Source organism: Anarhichas minor, unplaced genomic scaffold (genome assembly GCF_050575085.1).
Source record: "Anarhichas minor isolate MPS153535 unplaced genomic scaffold, ASM5057508v1 ptg000024l, whole genome shotgun sequence".
In the NCBI taxonomy this organism is placed as follows: domain Eukaryota; kingdom Metazoa; phylum Chordata; class Actinopteri; order Perciformes; family Anarhichadidae; genus Anarhichas; species Anarhichas minor.
The window spans coordinates 230,001-245,000 of NW_027466470.1; the positions used below are offsets into that span (position 1 = coordinate 230,001).

The 15,000-nt window shown below is 47.6% G+C and overlaps 1 protein-coding gene across 1 annotated transcript in view; it reads left to right on the forward strand.

The window, feature by feature from the left end:
* lamc1 (laminin, gamma 1) overlaps positions 1 to 11,137 on the forward strand; it is a 46,121-nt gene extending 34,984 nt beyond the window's left edge. The window contains exons 10-28 of the mRNA XM_076098323.1: positions 1 to 80; positions 870 to 982; positions 1,217 to 1,438; positions 1,615 to 1,803; positions 2,234 to 2,479; positions 2,811 to 2,964; positions 3,092 to 3,234; positions 4,310 to 4,488; positions 5,059 to 5,215; positions 5,471 to 5,676; positions 5,773 to 5,852; positions 6,384 to 6,521; positions 6,621 to 6,765; positions 6,838 to 6,987; positions 7,229 to 7,343; positions 7,585 to 7,784; positions 7,873 to 8,031; positions 8,130 to 8,229; positions 8,469 to 11,137. The exon at positions 1 to 80 is cut by the window's left edge and continues 110 nt beyond it. Coding sequence (XP_075954438.1) covers positions 1 to 80; positions 870 to 982; positions 1,217 to 1,438; positions 1,615 to 1,803; positions 2,234 to 2,479; positions 2,811 to 2,964; positions 3,092 to 3,234; positions 4,310 to 4,488; positions 5,059 to 5,215; positions 5,471 to 5,676; positions 5,773 to 5,852; positions 6,384 to 6,521; positions 6,621 to 6,765; positions 6,838 to 6,987; positions 7,229 to 7,343; positions 7,585 to 7,784; positions 7,873 to 8,031; positions 8,130 to 8,229; positions 8,469 to 8,725 — 3,033 coding nt within the window. The 3' untranslated portion in view covers positions 8,726 to 11,137. The remainder of the gene's footprint in view (positions 81 to 869; positions 983 to 1,216; positions 1,439 to 1,614; positions 1,804 to 2,233; positions 2,480 to 2,810; positions 2,965 to 3,091; positions 3,235 to 4,309; positions 4,489 to 5,058; positions 5,216 to 5,470; positions 5,677 to 5,772; positions 5,853 to 6,383; positions 6,522 to 6,620; positions 6,766 to 6,837; positions 6,988 to 7,228; positions 7,344 to 7,584; positions 7,785 to 7,872; positions 8,032 to 8,129; positions 8,230 to 8,468) is intronic.
* Positions 11,138 to 15,000: the final 3,863 nt, after the last annotated feature.

Sequence of the window (15,000 nt, forward strand, 5' to 3'; positions counted from 1 at the left end):
GCCGGTCTCAGGGTGGCCGTCCCACTCATAGCTCAGGGCAACGCCTACCCCAACGAGAACATGCAGACATTCGTGTTCAGGTGAGGCTTTGGAGGCGGGGTTAGAGTATATATGAATATATATTAGTGCTGGGCAACGATTAAAATATTTAATCGCGATTAATCTCATGGATTTTTTGTGATTAATCGGGATTAATCTCATTGTTATGGCAAAGTTCAATAATGAATTCAAAAGTAGTGTATTGTGCACTTTTATTTTAAAGTACTGCTATATGAACAAAAGGGCAATAACATTTGGTTCACGAGATGCAGGTAGCATGTTTTATACTTAATGTGAATATAATTCATACTTTGTTGGCATCTTATTCTGAAAACCGGATGTTCGTCTGAAGAAACCGGATGTTGTCTCACGTTAATCTTTCCGCTAACTTTCAAAGTCCTTCGCTCGCTCCCGATCTGTGCCGTTTAAATGCGTTTACCGTGAATGTCAGCATATAGGTGCACTAACATTACTGACTATAGGATGTTTGCTGGCTTTTATCCCACTGTTCTTGTCCTCCTCTTGTTGTTGTGTATATGTATTGTCTCTTGTCTTTCAATTAAAAAAAAAAATAAAATTATAATAAATTTAAAAAATGCGTTAACGCGCGATAAAATAATTGTCGCCGTTAATTAATGAATGTGTTAACGCGATAACTTGCCCAGCACTAATATATATATATGAATATATTAGCATGTCCCCGGTATCGTCCCGGTGTCCTAATCACTGTCAGAATCATGTTGTTACGTCCAGCGTTCAGCTCCTACATTCACCAGAGACCAGTGAATCCTGTTTTTATAACCTGTTGTTATTGTTGTTGTTGTGTTCAGGCTCCATGACAGCACAGACTATCCCTGGAGACCGACCATCAGCCACCCAGACTTCCAGAAACTCCTCCACAACCTCACCGCCATCAAGATCCGCGGCACCTACAGCGAGAGGAGTACGCAACACAACAACAACACAACAACCACCACAGCACAACAGCAATAACAACAACACAACAACAATAACATCACAACAACCACTACATCCCAACGACAACAATAACACATAACGCAACACATCACATCACAACAACAAAGCAAGATCAAAAACAACAAAGCAACATATAAACAACAACATCACACTGATTAAAGGGGACTCACATCCGTTAACATCGACTCCGTCTCTCCAGGTGCCGGTTACCTGGATGACGTCTCCCTGGTGTCGGCGAGGAGGGCTCTAGGTGAGCCGGCTCATTGGGTGGAGCGCTGCACCTGTCCTCAGGGTTACCAGGGGCAACACTGTGAGCAGTGCACTCTGGGATATCGACGCGCCCGTCCGGAGCTCGGAGCCTTCAGCTCCTGTGAGGCCTGCAACTGTAACGGGCACAGCGAGGCCTGCAACCCCCACACCGGTACGACTGGGTAGACTGGGAACTGACTGCTAGCACTGGTTCTACTGGTTCTACTGGTTCTGACTGGTGTGTGTGTGTGTGTGTGTGTGTGTGTGTGTGTGTGTGTGTGTGTGTGTGTGTGTGTGTGTGTGTGTGTGTGTGTGTGTGTGTGTGTGTGTGTGTGTGTGTGTGTGCAGGAGCGTGTGACTGTCGTGACGACACGGCCGGTCTCAGCTGTGAGCGCTGTAAAGACGGTTTCTACGGCGACGCCACGCGCGGGTCGTCAGCTGACTGTCAGACGTGTCCGTGTCCCACCGCAGCCACCTGTGCTGTGGTCCCCAAGACCAGAGAGGTGGTCTGCACCAACTGCCCCGCAGGGACCACAGGTACACTCACACCTCTTTGTCTCTCTTCAGTTTGCTGTTGTTCTGCTTCTTTAAGGACGGTTTCTGGTTCGGGAAAAGTCCAAAATGTCCTAAGAAGTAACAAGTGAGAATAAGAGAGAGGAAGAACATATGACTCCGGGATACATTCTCATATCCACCAAACTACTCGATGAGATTATTTAAATCCTGTAAAAGTTCTGGTTCCAGATCTGCAGTTTATTTTGAGCCAATAGAAAGTCTTAATCTTCTGGTTTGAGATGATGGTGATTTATCATCAGTTACTCTGGATCTAGACTGATTCTCTGAAGCTGAAACATAAACACAGTTAGTTGTTATCGACCTGCTTCAACTAAAGGAACCCCGATGTTTCCCTCCGGTTTCTTCCTTCACCGGCTGTTATCGCCACGCTAACCTGTCACCTCGTCCTCAGGGAAGCGCTGCGAGCTCTGTGACGACGGCTTCTTCGGCGACCCGCTGGGTCAGAGCGGGCCGGTCCGAGCCTGCCGCGCCTGCAAGTGCAGCGACAACATCGACCCCAACGCCGTTGGTAACTGCAACCGCGAGACGGGAGAGTGCCTGAAGTGCATCTACAACACCGATGGCTTCTTCTGCGACCGCTGCAGGGACGGCTTCTACGGCAACGCCCTGGCTTCCAACGCCGCCGACAAGTGCAAAGGTGAGAAGAAGAGATGATTTTACTGGAAGATGATCGAGTTCAGATGTTTTCTGTTGATTCTTCTTTAAATTACTGATTAAAACGTCAGAGAAAGGTCACCAGAGGGCGCTGTAGTAGTCTATTGGTTAGTGATCATGTTACATCACAGCTTCTTCTTCTTCTTCTTCTTCTTCAAAGTGACATCTATAGTAGCCTGATTTATCTGTACTACAGTCTAACACTGAAACCACACGTTTCCTTTTGTCTAATAATAATAATAATAATATCTCGTCTCTGATATCTTGATAATAATATAATAATATTAATATCTTGTCCCTGACTGTGTCCTCAGCCTGCTCCTGCTCTCCGTTCGGCACCGTGGGTCGACAGACCGGCTGCTCTCAGGTCACCGGTCAGTGCGAGTGTCTCCCCAACGTGGCCGAGCGCGACTGCGGCGCCTGTGAGCCCGGCTTCTTCAACCTGCAGAGCGCCGACGGCTGCGAACGGTCAGACATCATAGTGACATCATAGTGACATCACAGTGACATCACAGTGACTTCACAGCAACACCAGTCAAATTGTGCTTCTGTTTTTTTCTTAATTTGGCTTTTCTTCCCGCTCTTTCCTCCACAGGTGCAACTGCAATCCGATTGGCTCCACCAATGGTCAGTGTGACATCACTTCAGGACAGTGCGAGTGTCAGCCCGGCGTCACCGGCCTGCACTGTGAACGCTGCGAGGTCAACTTCTTTGGCTTCAGCTCGTCCGGATGCAAACGTGAGACATCCGTGTGTGTTTGAGTGTGTGGTTGGTTTGTTTGGTTGGTTGGTGGGGTTGGTTGGGTTGGTGGGGTGGGTTGGTTAGTTGGTTGATGGGGTTAGTTTGGTTGGTTGGTTGGTGGGGTTGGTTGGTTGGTTGGTTAGTGGGGTTAGTTTGGTTGGTGGGTTGGTTGGGTTGGTGGGGTGGGTTGGTTGGTTGGTTGGTTGGTTAGTTGGTGGGGTTAGTTTGGTTGGTGGGGTGGGTTGGTTAGTTGGTTGATGGGGTTAGTTTGGTTGGTTGGTTGGTGGGGTTGGTTGGTTGGTTAGTGGGGTTAGTTTGGTTGGTGGGGTGGGTTGGTTAGTTGTTTGGTGGGTTGGTTGGTTGGTGGGGTGAGTTTGGTTGGTGGGGTGGGTTGGTTAGTTGGTTGATGGGGTTAGTTTGGTTGGTTGGTTGGTGGGGTTGGTTGGTTGGTTAGTGGGGTTAGTTTGGTTGGTGGGGTGGGTTGGTTAGTTGTTTGGTGGGTTGGTTGGTTGGTGGGGTGAGTTTGGTTGGTGGGGTGGGTTGGTTAGTTGGTTGATGGGGTTAGTTTGGTTGATGGGGTGGGTTGGTTAGTTGGTTGATGGGGTTAGTTTGGTTGGTGGGGTTGGCTGGTTGGTTGGTAGGGTGGGTTGGTTGGTTGGTTGGTGGGGTTAGTTTGGTGGGTTGGTTGGTTGGTGGGGTTAGTTTGGTTGGTGGGGTGGGTTGGTTAGTTGGTTGATGGGGTTAGTTGGTTAGTTGGTTGATGGGGTTAGTTTGGTGGGTTGGTTGGTTGGTGGGGTTAGTTTCGTTGGTGGGGTGGGTTGGTTAGTTGGTTGATGGGGTTAGTTTGGTTGATGGGGTGGGTTGGTTAGTTGGTTGATGGGGTTAGTTTGGTTGATGGGGTGGGTTGGTTAGTTGGTTGATGGGGTTAGTTTGGTTGATGGGGTGGGTTGGTTAGTTGGTTGATGGGGTTAGTTTGGTTGGTGGGGTTGGCTGGTTGGTTGGTTGGTTTGGTTGTGTTTTCTAATGCCCCCCCCCCCCCCCCCCCTCTCTCTCTCTCTCTGTGACCCCTCAGCTTGCGACTGCGACCCTGAGGGCTCCCAGTCCGGTCAGTGTCAGGAGGACGGCCGCTGCGAGTGTCGTCCCGGCTTCGTGGGAGCTCGATGTGACATGTGTGAGGAGAATTACTTCTACAACCGCTCGGCACCGGGCTGCCAGCAGTGTCCCTCCTGCTACAGTCTGGTCAGAGACAAGGTGAGGACGGACGCTAGAGACGGGACGGACAGACACTTATGTACGGCGTCCTTTTAGGGCTTTTGTAGCTCTAAAAATATAAGACAAAAACTAAAATTTACAAGATTAAAGTCGTAAAGTTGGATATTCTCTCAGATTAAAGCAGTAAATTGCTCGTTTTTTTTCTGTGATTTTTCCGGCTCCATCATTTATTTTTCTGACCTACATTTCCTTAATACGCCGTCGTTCTTATGTCTCTGCACAAAGAAATACATTTTATTTATTGGTTGATTTTGGGGGGGACAGTGCACATTAATAAAACATCACCGTAAATGTATTTTTCATCTGTAGTCTCCTGGACAGATGTTACAAAGTCACCCTAAAAAAATCTGAATAAAAGATTAAAATGATGAAGTAATTCATCATTTTAATGAAATAAGCAGAAATAATAACAACAGTAATTATATGAGTAGAAACATTCAGGACACCTTTATACTACGTGGCCGAGTACGAAGCACTAAACCTAAAGAGCATGCAGAGAATGTAAAATGCATGAATAAAATATACGGCCGTGTTGTTCTCTGTGTCCAGGTGAACCAGCAGAGGCAGAAGCTCCACGACCTGCAGACCCTGATCGATAACCTCGGCTCGGGCCAGGACACCGTCAGCGACAAGGCCTTCGAGGACCGGCTGAAGGAGGCAGAGAGGGCCATCATGGAGCTGCTGGAGGAGGCTCAGGCCAGCAAAGGTCATGATACAGACCGATGAGCTCGTAGATCACATGGCTCAGTGTCTGTTCCCCTTGATAACAATCCTGTTTCAACACTGCTGATGTTCCAGAGTCATGGTTATAGATTCTACTGTACATCGTACTGATGGAGAACTAGAACGTCTGCTGCACCTTCTGTCATGTCAGGAACTAGCTCAGCCCTGATTTCAGCTTTTGAATTCAATTTAAACAAGGTGTTTTACCCGACTGACCTCTGACCTTTGACCAACGCAGACGTGGACCGCGGTCTGCTGGATCGCCTGGACGGCATCAACAACACTCTGACGACCCAGTGGAACCGCCTGCAGGGCATCCGCAACACGGTGGACGACACCGGCACGCAGGCGGACCGCGCCCGCCACCGGGTCCGGGACGCCGAGGACCTGATCGACCGCGCCCGACAGGAGCTGGACAAGGCCAAGGACGCCGTCGGCAAAGTGGTGAGTCGCCGGTCACGGCGCTGTTGTCTCGGCGACCGTTAACCATAACGGAGCCCGCCGATAGATTCACTGACTGGTGGGCGTCTCTGTCTGCAGGACATCAAACCCCCGAGCGGCACCGGAGATCCGAACAACATGACGCTGCTGGCTGAGGAGGCTCGGACGCTGGCCGACAAGTAAGAAGAAGAGAGTTGTTGTTGTTTCTGATGTTTAAAATAACTGCGTTTCAGTATAAATACATAAAGTTATGAATCAGCTGTTATGCTGACGATGCTTTTCTTTATTTTAATAATAACTCAGATATTTTATTCTGAACTGATTCACATGACAGAATCCTGGTGAACTTGATGAAGAACCAGTTTGATTATTGATGAAGAGGTTTAAACTGTGATCAGTTCAGCTGATGTTCCAACAGTAACTCTAGTCTAACCTTCTGTTTCTACTCAAGAAGAGCTTTGATGAAGATAACTCCAGCTTGTTCTACGATGCTTTTATTGTGAAACTCTTTGACACTGAAACAGGAAGTTGTTCCTGTTTAAATTCAAGCTTCCAGCTGATTTCTTCTCTTCTTCTTCTACTTCTGTTGTTCAGAGGATCTTTGTCTCTTTGATCAGTAAACTAATGAACATCTGTTAGTGGAGACACGTTCTACATTCAGACATGTAGAGTACTAACCGTCGTCCTCTGTGTCCGTGCTTTGTCTTTAGGCACAAGATGGACGCCGACCAGATCGAGAAGATCGCCAAAGACGCCAATGACACGTCGACCAAAGCGCACAACCTGCTGCTGAAGACTCTGGAAGGAGAGAGCAAGACGAGCCAAGAGATCGACGAGCTCAACAAGAAGTACGTCTGCATTAAAGCGTCCTTATACCCTGATATATATACTGTATATAGATATAAGTACTGTGTTTATTTATGTACCCATCTGCTCCAACTGTTCAGGTACAACGAGGCGAAGGAGCTGGCCAAGAATCTGGAGAAACAGGCCAACAAGGTTCAAGCCGAGGCCGAAGACGCCGGAAACAAAGCCGTGAAGATCTTCGCCAACCTGACGAACGTCCCGTCGTTCGACACCAAAGCTCTGGAGGTGACTTCACAAACATTATGAGTTATAATAAGTATATTTAGACTTCCTGGATAACCGTTTGTGTCTTTTTAGGATGAAGCCGGTAAGATCAAGAAGGAGGCGTCGGACCTCGACAAGCTCATCGACAAGACGGAGAAGGAGTACGACGACCTGAGAGACGACCTGAGGGGCAAAGAGCAGGAAGTGCGCAAGCTGCTGGAAAAAGGGAGGAGTGAGCAGCAGGTACGCTGACTACAGCTAAGCTAGCATAAATGTATATGCTAGCTTAGCATAAAAGCTGTATATATATATATATATATATATATATATATGTATATAAACAGGGTGAATGTCCACTCTGAAGGTACAGTAAAGTAGATTCAGTACATAAACAAACCGTGTCAAAAGACAAACGAGACAATGACATCACGTTATGATGCGTTTAGCTGTTGAAGTGTCACTTCCTGTTTCCTGTCTCTGACAGACTGCAGATCAGCTGTTGGCTCGAGCCGACGCTGCCAAAGCTCTGGCTGAGGAGGCGGCGAAGAAAGGACAGTCCACCTTTAGAGAGGCCGAGACCATCCTGGAGGACCTCAGAGGTACCTGTCTGTCTGTCTGTCTGTGTGTCCGACCGACCGACTGACCGTCTGTCTGTCTGTCAGTCTGTCTCTCTCTCTGTCCGTCCGCCCGTCCGTCCGTCCGTCTGTCTGTCTGTCTGTCCGTCCGTCCGTCTGTCTCTCTGTCTGTCTGTCTCTCTCTCTGTCCGTCCGCCCGTCTGTCTGTCTCTCTGTCTCTCTTCAGTTACTGATCTAACTTTCTCTTTAATTCTTCTTCCTTTAGACTTTGATAAGAGAGTAAATGACAACAAGACGGCGGCTGAAGAAGCCCTGAAGAAGATCCCCTCCATCAACGCCACCATCATGGCCGCCAACCAGAAGACCAAGCAGGCGGAGGCGGCGCTCGGCAACGCGGCCGCTGACGCCCGGGAGGCCAAGAGCAAGGCGGAGGAGGCCGAGAGGATCGCCGGCAATGTGCAGAAGGTACGACGGGAGTGGAGAGTAATATATATATATATATCATATAAAATATCATAAAACATGAATTAAATACACGCTGCGTCCTCTTCAGGGCTCAGCCAAGACCAAGGAGGACGCGGAGAAGGCCTTCCAGGACACCAACAAGCTGGACAACGAGGTCGGCGACATGATGGACCAGCTGGACGCCGCCGAGCAGGAGCTGGCCAGGAAGAAGGCCGAGGCCGACCAGGACATGATGATGGCGGGGATGGTAGGATCCGGGTTCCAGAAGACCCTCAGATGAGATCTGTGAGATCCAGTCTGTGCGTCGGGTCAACACTGGCTTACGTTTCCTTTTTCCTCTTTCAGGCGTCGGATAACGCGAAGGAGGCGGAAGACAACGCCCGCAAGGCCAAGAGCGCCGTGAAGACGGTGCTGAGCACCATCACCATCCTGCTGGATCAGCTGGGTAAGAAGGTCCTCGCAGTCTGAGACCCTGAACAACCCTGAAGGATGGGGGGCAGGGTTTTACTGATGCTAGCACTCTCATCGGTTCTTTTTGATTATTTTATATATTATATTATATTAAACCTAAAACAATCATTCATCGATACGCGTCACAATGAAAAGAGCTAAAAACAAAGTACGAAGCTGGTTTGTGGTGCAGATCGATCCAGAGTTCATCCGGAACCGGATTTCTCTCTCCAGGAAACATCGACAAGGTGGACCTGAGCAAGCTGAACCAGATCGACGAGTCCCTGAAGAGGGCCAAGGGCAAGATGGGCGACAGCGATCTGGACCGGAAGCTGACGGAGCTGAACGACGTGGCACGGAGCCAAGAGGACATGATCAACGACTACGACCGGCAGATCCGCGAGATCCGCGCCGACATCGCCAACCTCAACGACATCAAGAGCACGTTACCCGACGGCTGCTTCAACACGCCGTCTCTGGAGCGGCCTTAAGCTCCGCCCCCTCCGACTCCAACACTCCCCCTCACCTCTAACACTCTGGCAAACACACCAACTTTTTACCAAAACAGTTTTTAAATATATATATTTCTTGTCCTCAGATTCTTGTCTTTGAAGCCACGTTCACGTTTTATTTTGATTTTATTTGTTTTATCAAAAGAGAAGCAGCTGTTTTTGGAGACGCAGTGACGTGGTCACAGTAGAATGAACTCAGAGAGCTAGAAGAGCCTCCAGAACCACAAACCCGACGTGACTGCACCCCGTCTGTTTCACAAACAGGAAGTGTCCGCTTGTATTACCCATCATGCCCCGGGGGACACGCCGGCTGAATGTACGGCTACACTCTGTTTTTAAAATGTTTAAATCAACCGTGTTTTCAGAAACCACACAGTGAAGGAATCCTCTCTTCTGTTTTCCTCCCGAAGCTTCGAGCCTAAAAACACCAGCAGAGGAAAAACAAGTATTTCACTTCAGTTCATCAGTACTTTCACCTCCAATGGGTCGTGTTGTTGAGTAGAGCCACGCCCACTCCGCTGGTGAATACGAAGCCTCTGAAGTCCAGAAAACATGTCGTTTTTAAATCTTGTTCCCAAAAGACGCGTCTAGTTCCCTCAAGATTACACCGTCTGAGGGAACTAGACCGTATGTTTGCAGGTGGAGGATTCTAACTCGTATGAACAAGACGTGGATGTTCTTTGGAACTAGACTAATAGAATATCTGGTTCCCGACACACAAGTTATCGTCTTGCTCCCACGAGATTTGGATCTTGGTTTGAAGTTTGAAGTTATTATCGTCTACGCACAAAATATTGACTTGTGTGCAAGATTTGGATCTTTTGGGAACAAAATAAAAACGTGTACGCACAAGATGAATTCATATTTTATTCCCACAAATGCAGGATATTATCTTAAATGCACAATAAACCACAGATAAATGTCGCCTTATGAGGTGTTTAAAAATGTAGTCTGAGGTGTTACAACTTAGTCATGTACTCTGTCTCTCTCTCTCTCTCTCTCTCTCTCTGGTGTATTTCTGTATTCACACTTGTGTGAATATTTGCATCTTCTGGGAATGAAATATGAACTTGTGCAAGATATTCAGATGTTGTGCCAGCTTTGTTTCTGGTCAGAGACCATCGTGTGTTTTATCACGTCTCTCCAGATACAAGCCACATGTTTCAGGACGTCGGCGGCTCTGCGGACGCGTCTTTAAATCATGTCTCGTGTACGCGTGTTCTATTTCTATCTCTTGTCCCACAAGTTGCTGCTTACCGCTGGTGTTTCTTACCGCTCACACACATTAATATCTTCTTCCAGGCTAAATCCAACACTATGCAACTCTGTACATTTTGCGTAACGAGAGTTTTTATCTGATACACTGGTGCTAATAATTATTTTAAAAATGTTATATTTGTGTGTGCGAATGTTTTTTTATCATGACATAGAGAGAGGATTGTGTTATTGTGTAAATATATATGCTCAGATGATTCAGGACTTAATACGAGTCCAACGTGTCAAACAGCCGCGTTGAGCTCCGTCACAATCAAACCAACCGACGCCTCCAGCTAACGAATATATTCTATAAGTATCTGTTATTATTCTAATACGCCTGCTCGTATACGAGGCTCAGTGTTCATACTTCACTCCTGTTTTATTGATTCTCGGTGAGTTCCTTCAACCGAACTGAAATGTTTGTCGAGTTGTGTGTTTGAGCTTTTTGAGCCACCAGGACGTCCCGAGTCATCGTACCGACTGCTACTCGCTCGGTCACCGTAGTTATAATCAGTGTTTTTGTGCCTTAACATCAGTCGGGTTGTACTCACAGTCACGTGTTCCACTAAACCTTCCTCGTGGTTTTCGCTCCCTCGTGTCGGTACTGAAGCAGGTTTTATTTTTTGTAAATCAGGTCCTGAACAAAACACAAAACATCAGATTGTCCTCCGTGATATTCTGCAGATTAACAATCTGTTACCAGGACAACCGGACTCTTTGCTCACTTTATTTCTACTTGTTCTCCCTCCATCCAGGCGGTCGCTCTGCGGGACGTCCAGCACACACACACCAGATGTATGAACAGTATTTTAAGTTATAATGTACCAGGTATTTGTAACCCTGTTGTCTTAGACGTGTGTGTGTGTGTGTGTGTGTGTGTGTGTGTGTGTGTGTGTGTGTGTGTGTGTGTGTGTGTGTGTGTGTGTGTGTGCGTGTGCGTGTGTGTGTGTGTTTTTGTGTGTGTGTGTGTTTTTGTGTGTGTGTGCTGCACAGCCTGCAGGACTTCTCTGCCGTGTTGTACTCTGTGGTGACGTCATGTTTCAGCCCCGTGAGGACCTGAGTGAACCCTGTTTGATCCTGTGTGCCTGTAAAATCCAGACTTAACATTTGAATAATAAAATAATTACTACAGGAGCCGCTGAGGGTGTGGTGTGTATCCTTTACTGCAGTAAAAGTACTAATACCACACAAATGCATGCATTCTTTCAAAAGTAAAAATATGTAGGTATTCTCATCTAAATGTGGTTAAAGTAGTTACAAGCAAAAGTACTATTTCATCACGTTTCTGGGTATGTTGCATTTTGCTGCTGTAGATGTTTTTAACTTGTACTTTTTACTGTACTACATCTCAGAGGTACATATAGTACTTTTTACTGTACTACATCCATCCATCCATCTTCCTCCTCTTATCCGGGGTCGGGTCGCGGTGGCAGCAGCCCAGCAGGCCGACCCAGACTTCCCTCTCACCAGCAACATGTTCCAGCTCATTCTGGGGGATGCCGAGGCGTTCCCAGGCCAGCTGGGAGATGTAATCTCTCCAGCGTGTTCTGGGTCTTCCCCGGGGTCTCTTCCCAGTTGGACGTGCCTGGAAAACCTCCAGTGGGAGGCGTCCAGGAGGCATCCTAATTAGATGCCCGAACCACCTCAGCTGACTCCTTTCTACGCGAAGGAGTAGCGGCTCGACTCCAAGCTCCCTCCTGATGACCGAGCTCCTTACCCTATCTCTAAGGCTGAGCCCGGCCACCCTACGGAGGAAGCTCATTTCGGCCGCTTGTAGCCGCGACCTTGTCCTTTCGGTCACGACCCAGAGTTCGTGACCATAGGTGAGGGTAGGAACGTAGACCGAGTGGTAAATTGAGAGCTTTGCCTTCCGGCTCAGCTCCCTCTTCACCAAGACGGTCCGGTGCAGCGCCTGCTTTACTGCTGCAGCTGCACCGATCCGTCTGTCGATCTCACGCTCCATCTTACCCTCACTCGTGAACAAGACCCCGAGATACTTAAACTCCTTCGCTTGAGGTAGGCACTCCGTCCCCACCTGGAGGGAGCAATCCACCGGTTTCCGGAAGAGAACCATGGCCTCAGATTTGGAGGTGCTAACTCTCATCCCCGCCGCTTCACACTCGGCTGCAAACCGCCCCAGTGAATGCTGGAGGTCACGATCCGAGGAGGCCAACAGGACTACATCATCTGCAAACAGCAGAGAGGCGATCCCGAGACCCCCGAACCTGACGTTCTCCGCACCCAGGCTGCGCCTAGATATCCTGTCCCTGAAAGTCACAAACAGGACCGGTGACAAAGGTGACAAACACCCACCGGGAACGTGTCTGACTTATTGCAGAGAATACGGACACAGCTCCTACTGTAGTCGTACAGAGACCGGATCGCCTGTTGTAATGGGTCCGGCACCCCATACTCCCGCAGCACACTCCCCACAAGAACCACCGAGGGACCCGGTCGAAAGCCTTCTCCAAGTCCACAAAGCACATGTAGACTGGTTGGGCAAACTCCCAGAACCCCTCCAGTAGTCTTGCGAGGGTAAAGAGCTGGTCCACTGTTCCACGGCCGGGACGGAATCCGCACTGCTCCTCTTGAATCCGAGGTTCGACAAATGGTCGGAGCCTCCTTTCCAGCACCCTGGCATAAGCCTTCCCCGGGAGGCTGAGTAGTGTGATACCCCGGTAATTCGAGCACACTCTCCGGTCCCCCTTTTTGAAGATGGGAACCACCACCCCGGTCTGCCAGTCCATGGGCACTGATCCCGACCCCCATGCGACATTGAAGAGGCGTGTCAGCCAGGACAGCCCAACCGTGTCCAGCGCCTTCAGCATCTCAGGGCGGATCTCATCCACCCCGGGCGCCTTGCCACCAACTACCTCAGCGGCCTCTGCCAGGGATATGGGTGAGCCCCCCCTAGGTCTTCAGGTGCTGCCTCCTCTGCAGAGGACATGTTGGTCGGGTTTAGGAGTTCCTCAAAGTGCTCTTTTCACCGCCCGATGATGTCCCCCGTCCGGGTCAGCAGTTCCCCCCCCCCCCGCTGAGAACAGCCTGCGGTAAGCCCTGCTTTCCCTTCCTGAGCCGTCGGATGGTTTGCCAGAACCTCCTTGCGGCCAACCGAAAGTCCTTCTCTTGTACTACATCTCAGAGGTACATATTGTACTGTTTAAGTTATCGTTTCTCCTTCCATGATCCCAGTGTGTTCCACCAGCGAGGTTTTCTCTATTATGCTGGTTCACACCAAACGCGGCGCGAATTATTCACGCGAGTAGATTACATACAAAGTCTATGCACAGACGCGATGAGACTGGCGCGGCACGAATTTGCGATGGCGCAGCGCGATGGACGCGAATTTGCGGCGCGATTGATGTAAATTCGTGTCAAATGCCAAATCGCCCCAAACGCGTGAGTTGAAATTTTTCAACTTCGGCGAAATATTCGCGTTACGCCCCGGCGCGATAGCCTATCAGCGTTGAGATGTTTCTCCTGTCGTCATTGACTTCCTGCCGTTGTTGAATCAGGAAATAAATCCTGTAGCCGTCTGTGTTCACCCAGAGCTCTACGATACCTCATAGCACATATGTAGCATGTTCAAGTTATAAATAACTTGTCCATGTGAGAAACAATTGTTTAATTTCATGACATCACCAAAATAAAAATTTAAAGTTACATTTTTTTCTTTAAAAAAAAAAAAAAGCCAATAATGCCAAATTATTTGGGGGGGCTGAAGAACATTTTAGGGGGGCTTCAGGTTAATCAGGTTAATTATGATGTTTTTCATGATGTGTTCAAATGTAATCTGTAAAATGTAGAGATGTTTGAAGGAGATATTTCCACATGAATATAAAATAGATATTAGAGATGAATTATGAGCTGTTTAACTTCTAATAGTAATCCTAACATGACATAATGACGAGATGTTATTTTAATAAAAACAAGTATTTAGTAAATAAATGACTGTATTTCTGTTTCATCATGTGACTTGTTTTTATGACAATAACAAAGTTAAAGTTAAGTCTTTTTTTCTGGACGGAGGTGAAAACACTCAGTTGTAGTTGTTAGAAAGAGAAGAATTATTGTTATTAAGAGTGTGTAAACACATCACAGTTCATGTGCATGTACACACAAAAACTATGTAGAAATACACGTATGAATATCAGCAGTAATATCTACATGCAACAGTGTCAAAGGTAAAAGTACATTAATCAGTTCTTCTTCTGTGGTTGTTCACAACGGGGGAAAAAAATGAAAGGTACCTCGATATTTTATGTATCAATTTATATCTCGGAGGTACATATTGTACTTTGTTTTGCCCTTTACTTTTACAGTAACAGAGTATGTTTACCGTGTAGTATCAGTACGTTTAATCCTTTTAACTGCTTCATATACTTTATTTAGATATAAATATTTTTTGTTTGACTCCTCCGTGGTTTATCTTTCTTAAGTTATTTGAAGTTGTGGTTTCTGAGAAGCCGCAGAGAGAAAAACATGAACAGAGAAGAAGAGACGCAGCGTGACAGCAGGTGGAGACAGAGACCCAGAGGAGGTCTGATCTTCATCAGTAGTTGATTCACTTTTACTGTGTGTATCAGTACTCTCACTGTGTGGTATCAGTACTCTCACTGTGTGGTATCAGTACTCTCACTGTGTGGTATTAGTACTTTCACTGTGTGGTATTAGTACTTTCACTGTGTGGTATTAGTACTTCCACTGTGTGGTATCAGTACTCTCACTGTGTGGTGTCAGTACTCTCACTGTGTGGTATCAGTACTCTCACTGTGTGGTATTAGTACTCTCACTGTGTGGTATCAGTACTTCCACTGTGTGGTATTAGTACTCTCACTGTGTGGTATCAGTACTCTCACTGTGTGGTATTAGTACTTTCACTGTGTGGTATTAGTACTTTCACTGTGTGGTATCAGTACTCTCACTGTGTGGTATCAGTACTCTCACTGTGTGGTATCAGTACTTCCACTGTGTGGTATTAGTACTTCCACTGTGTG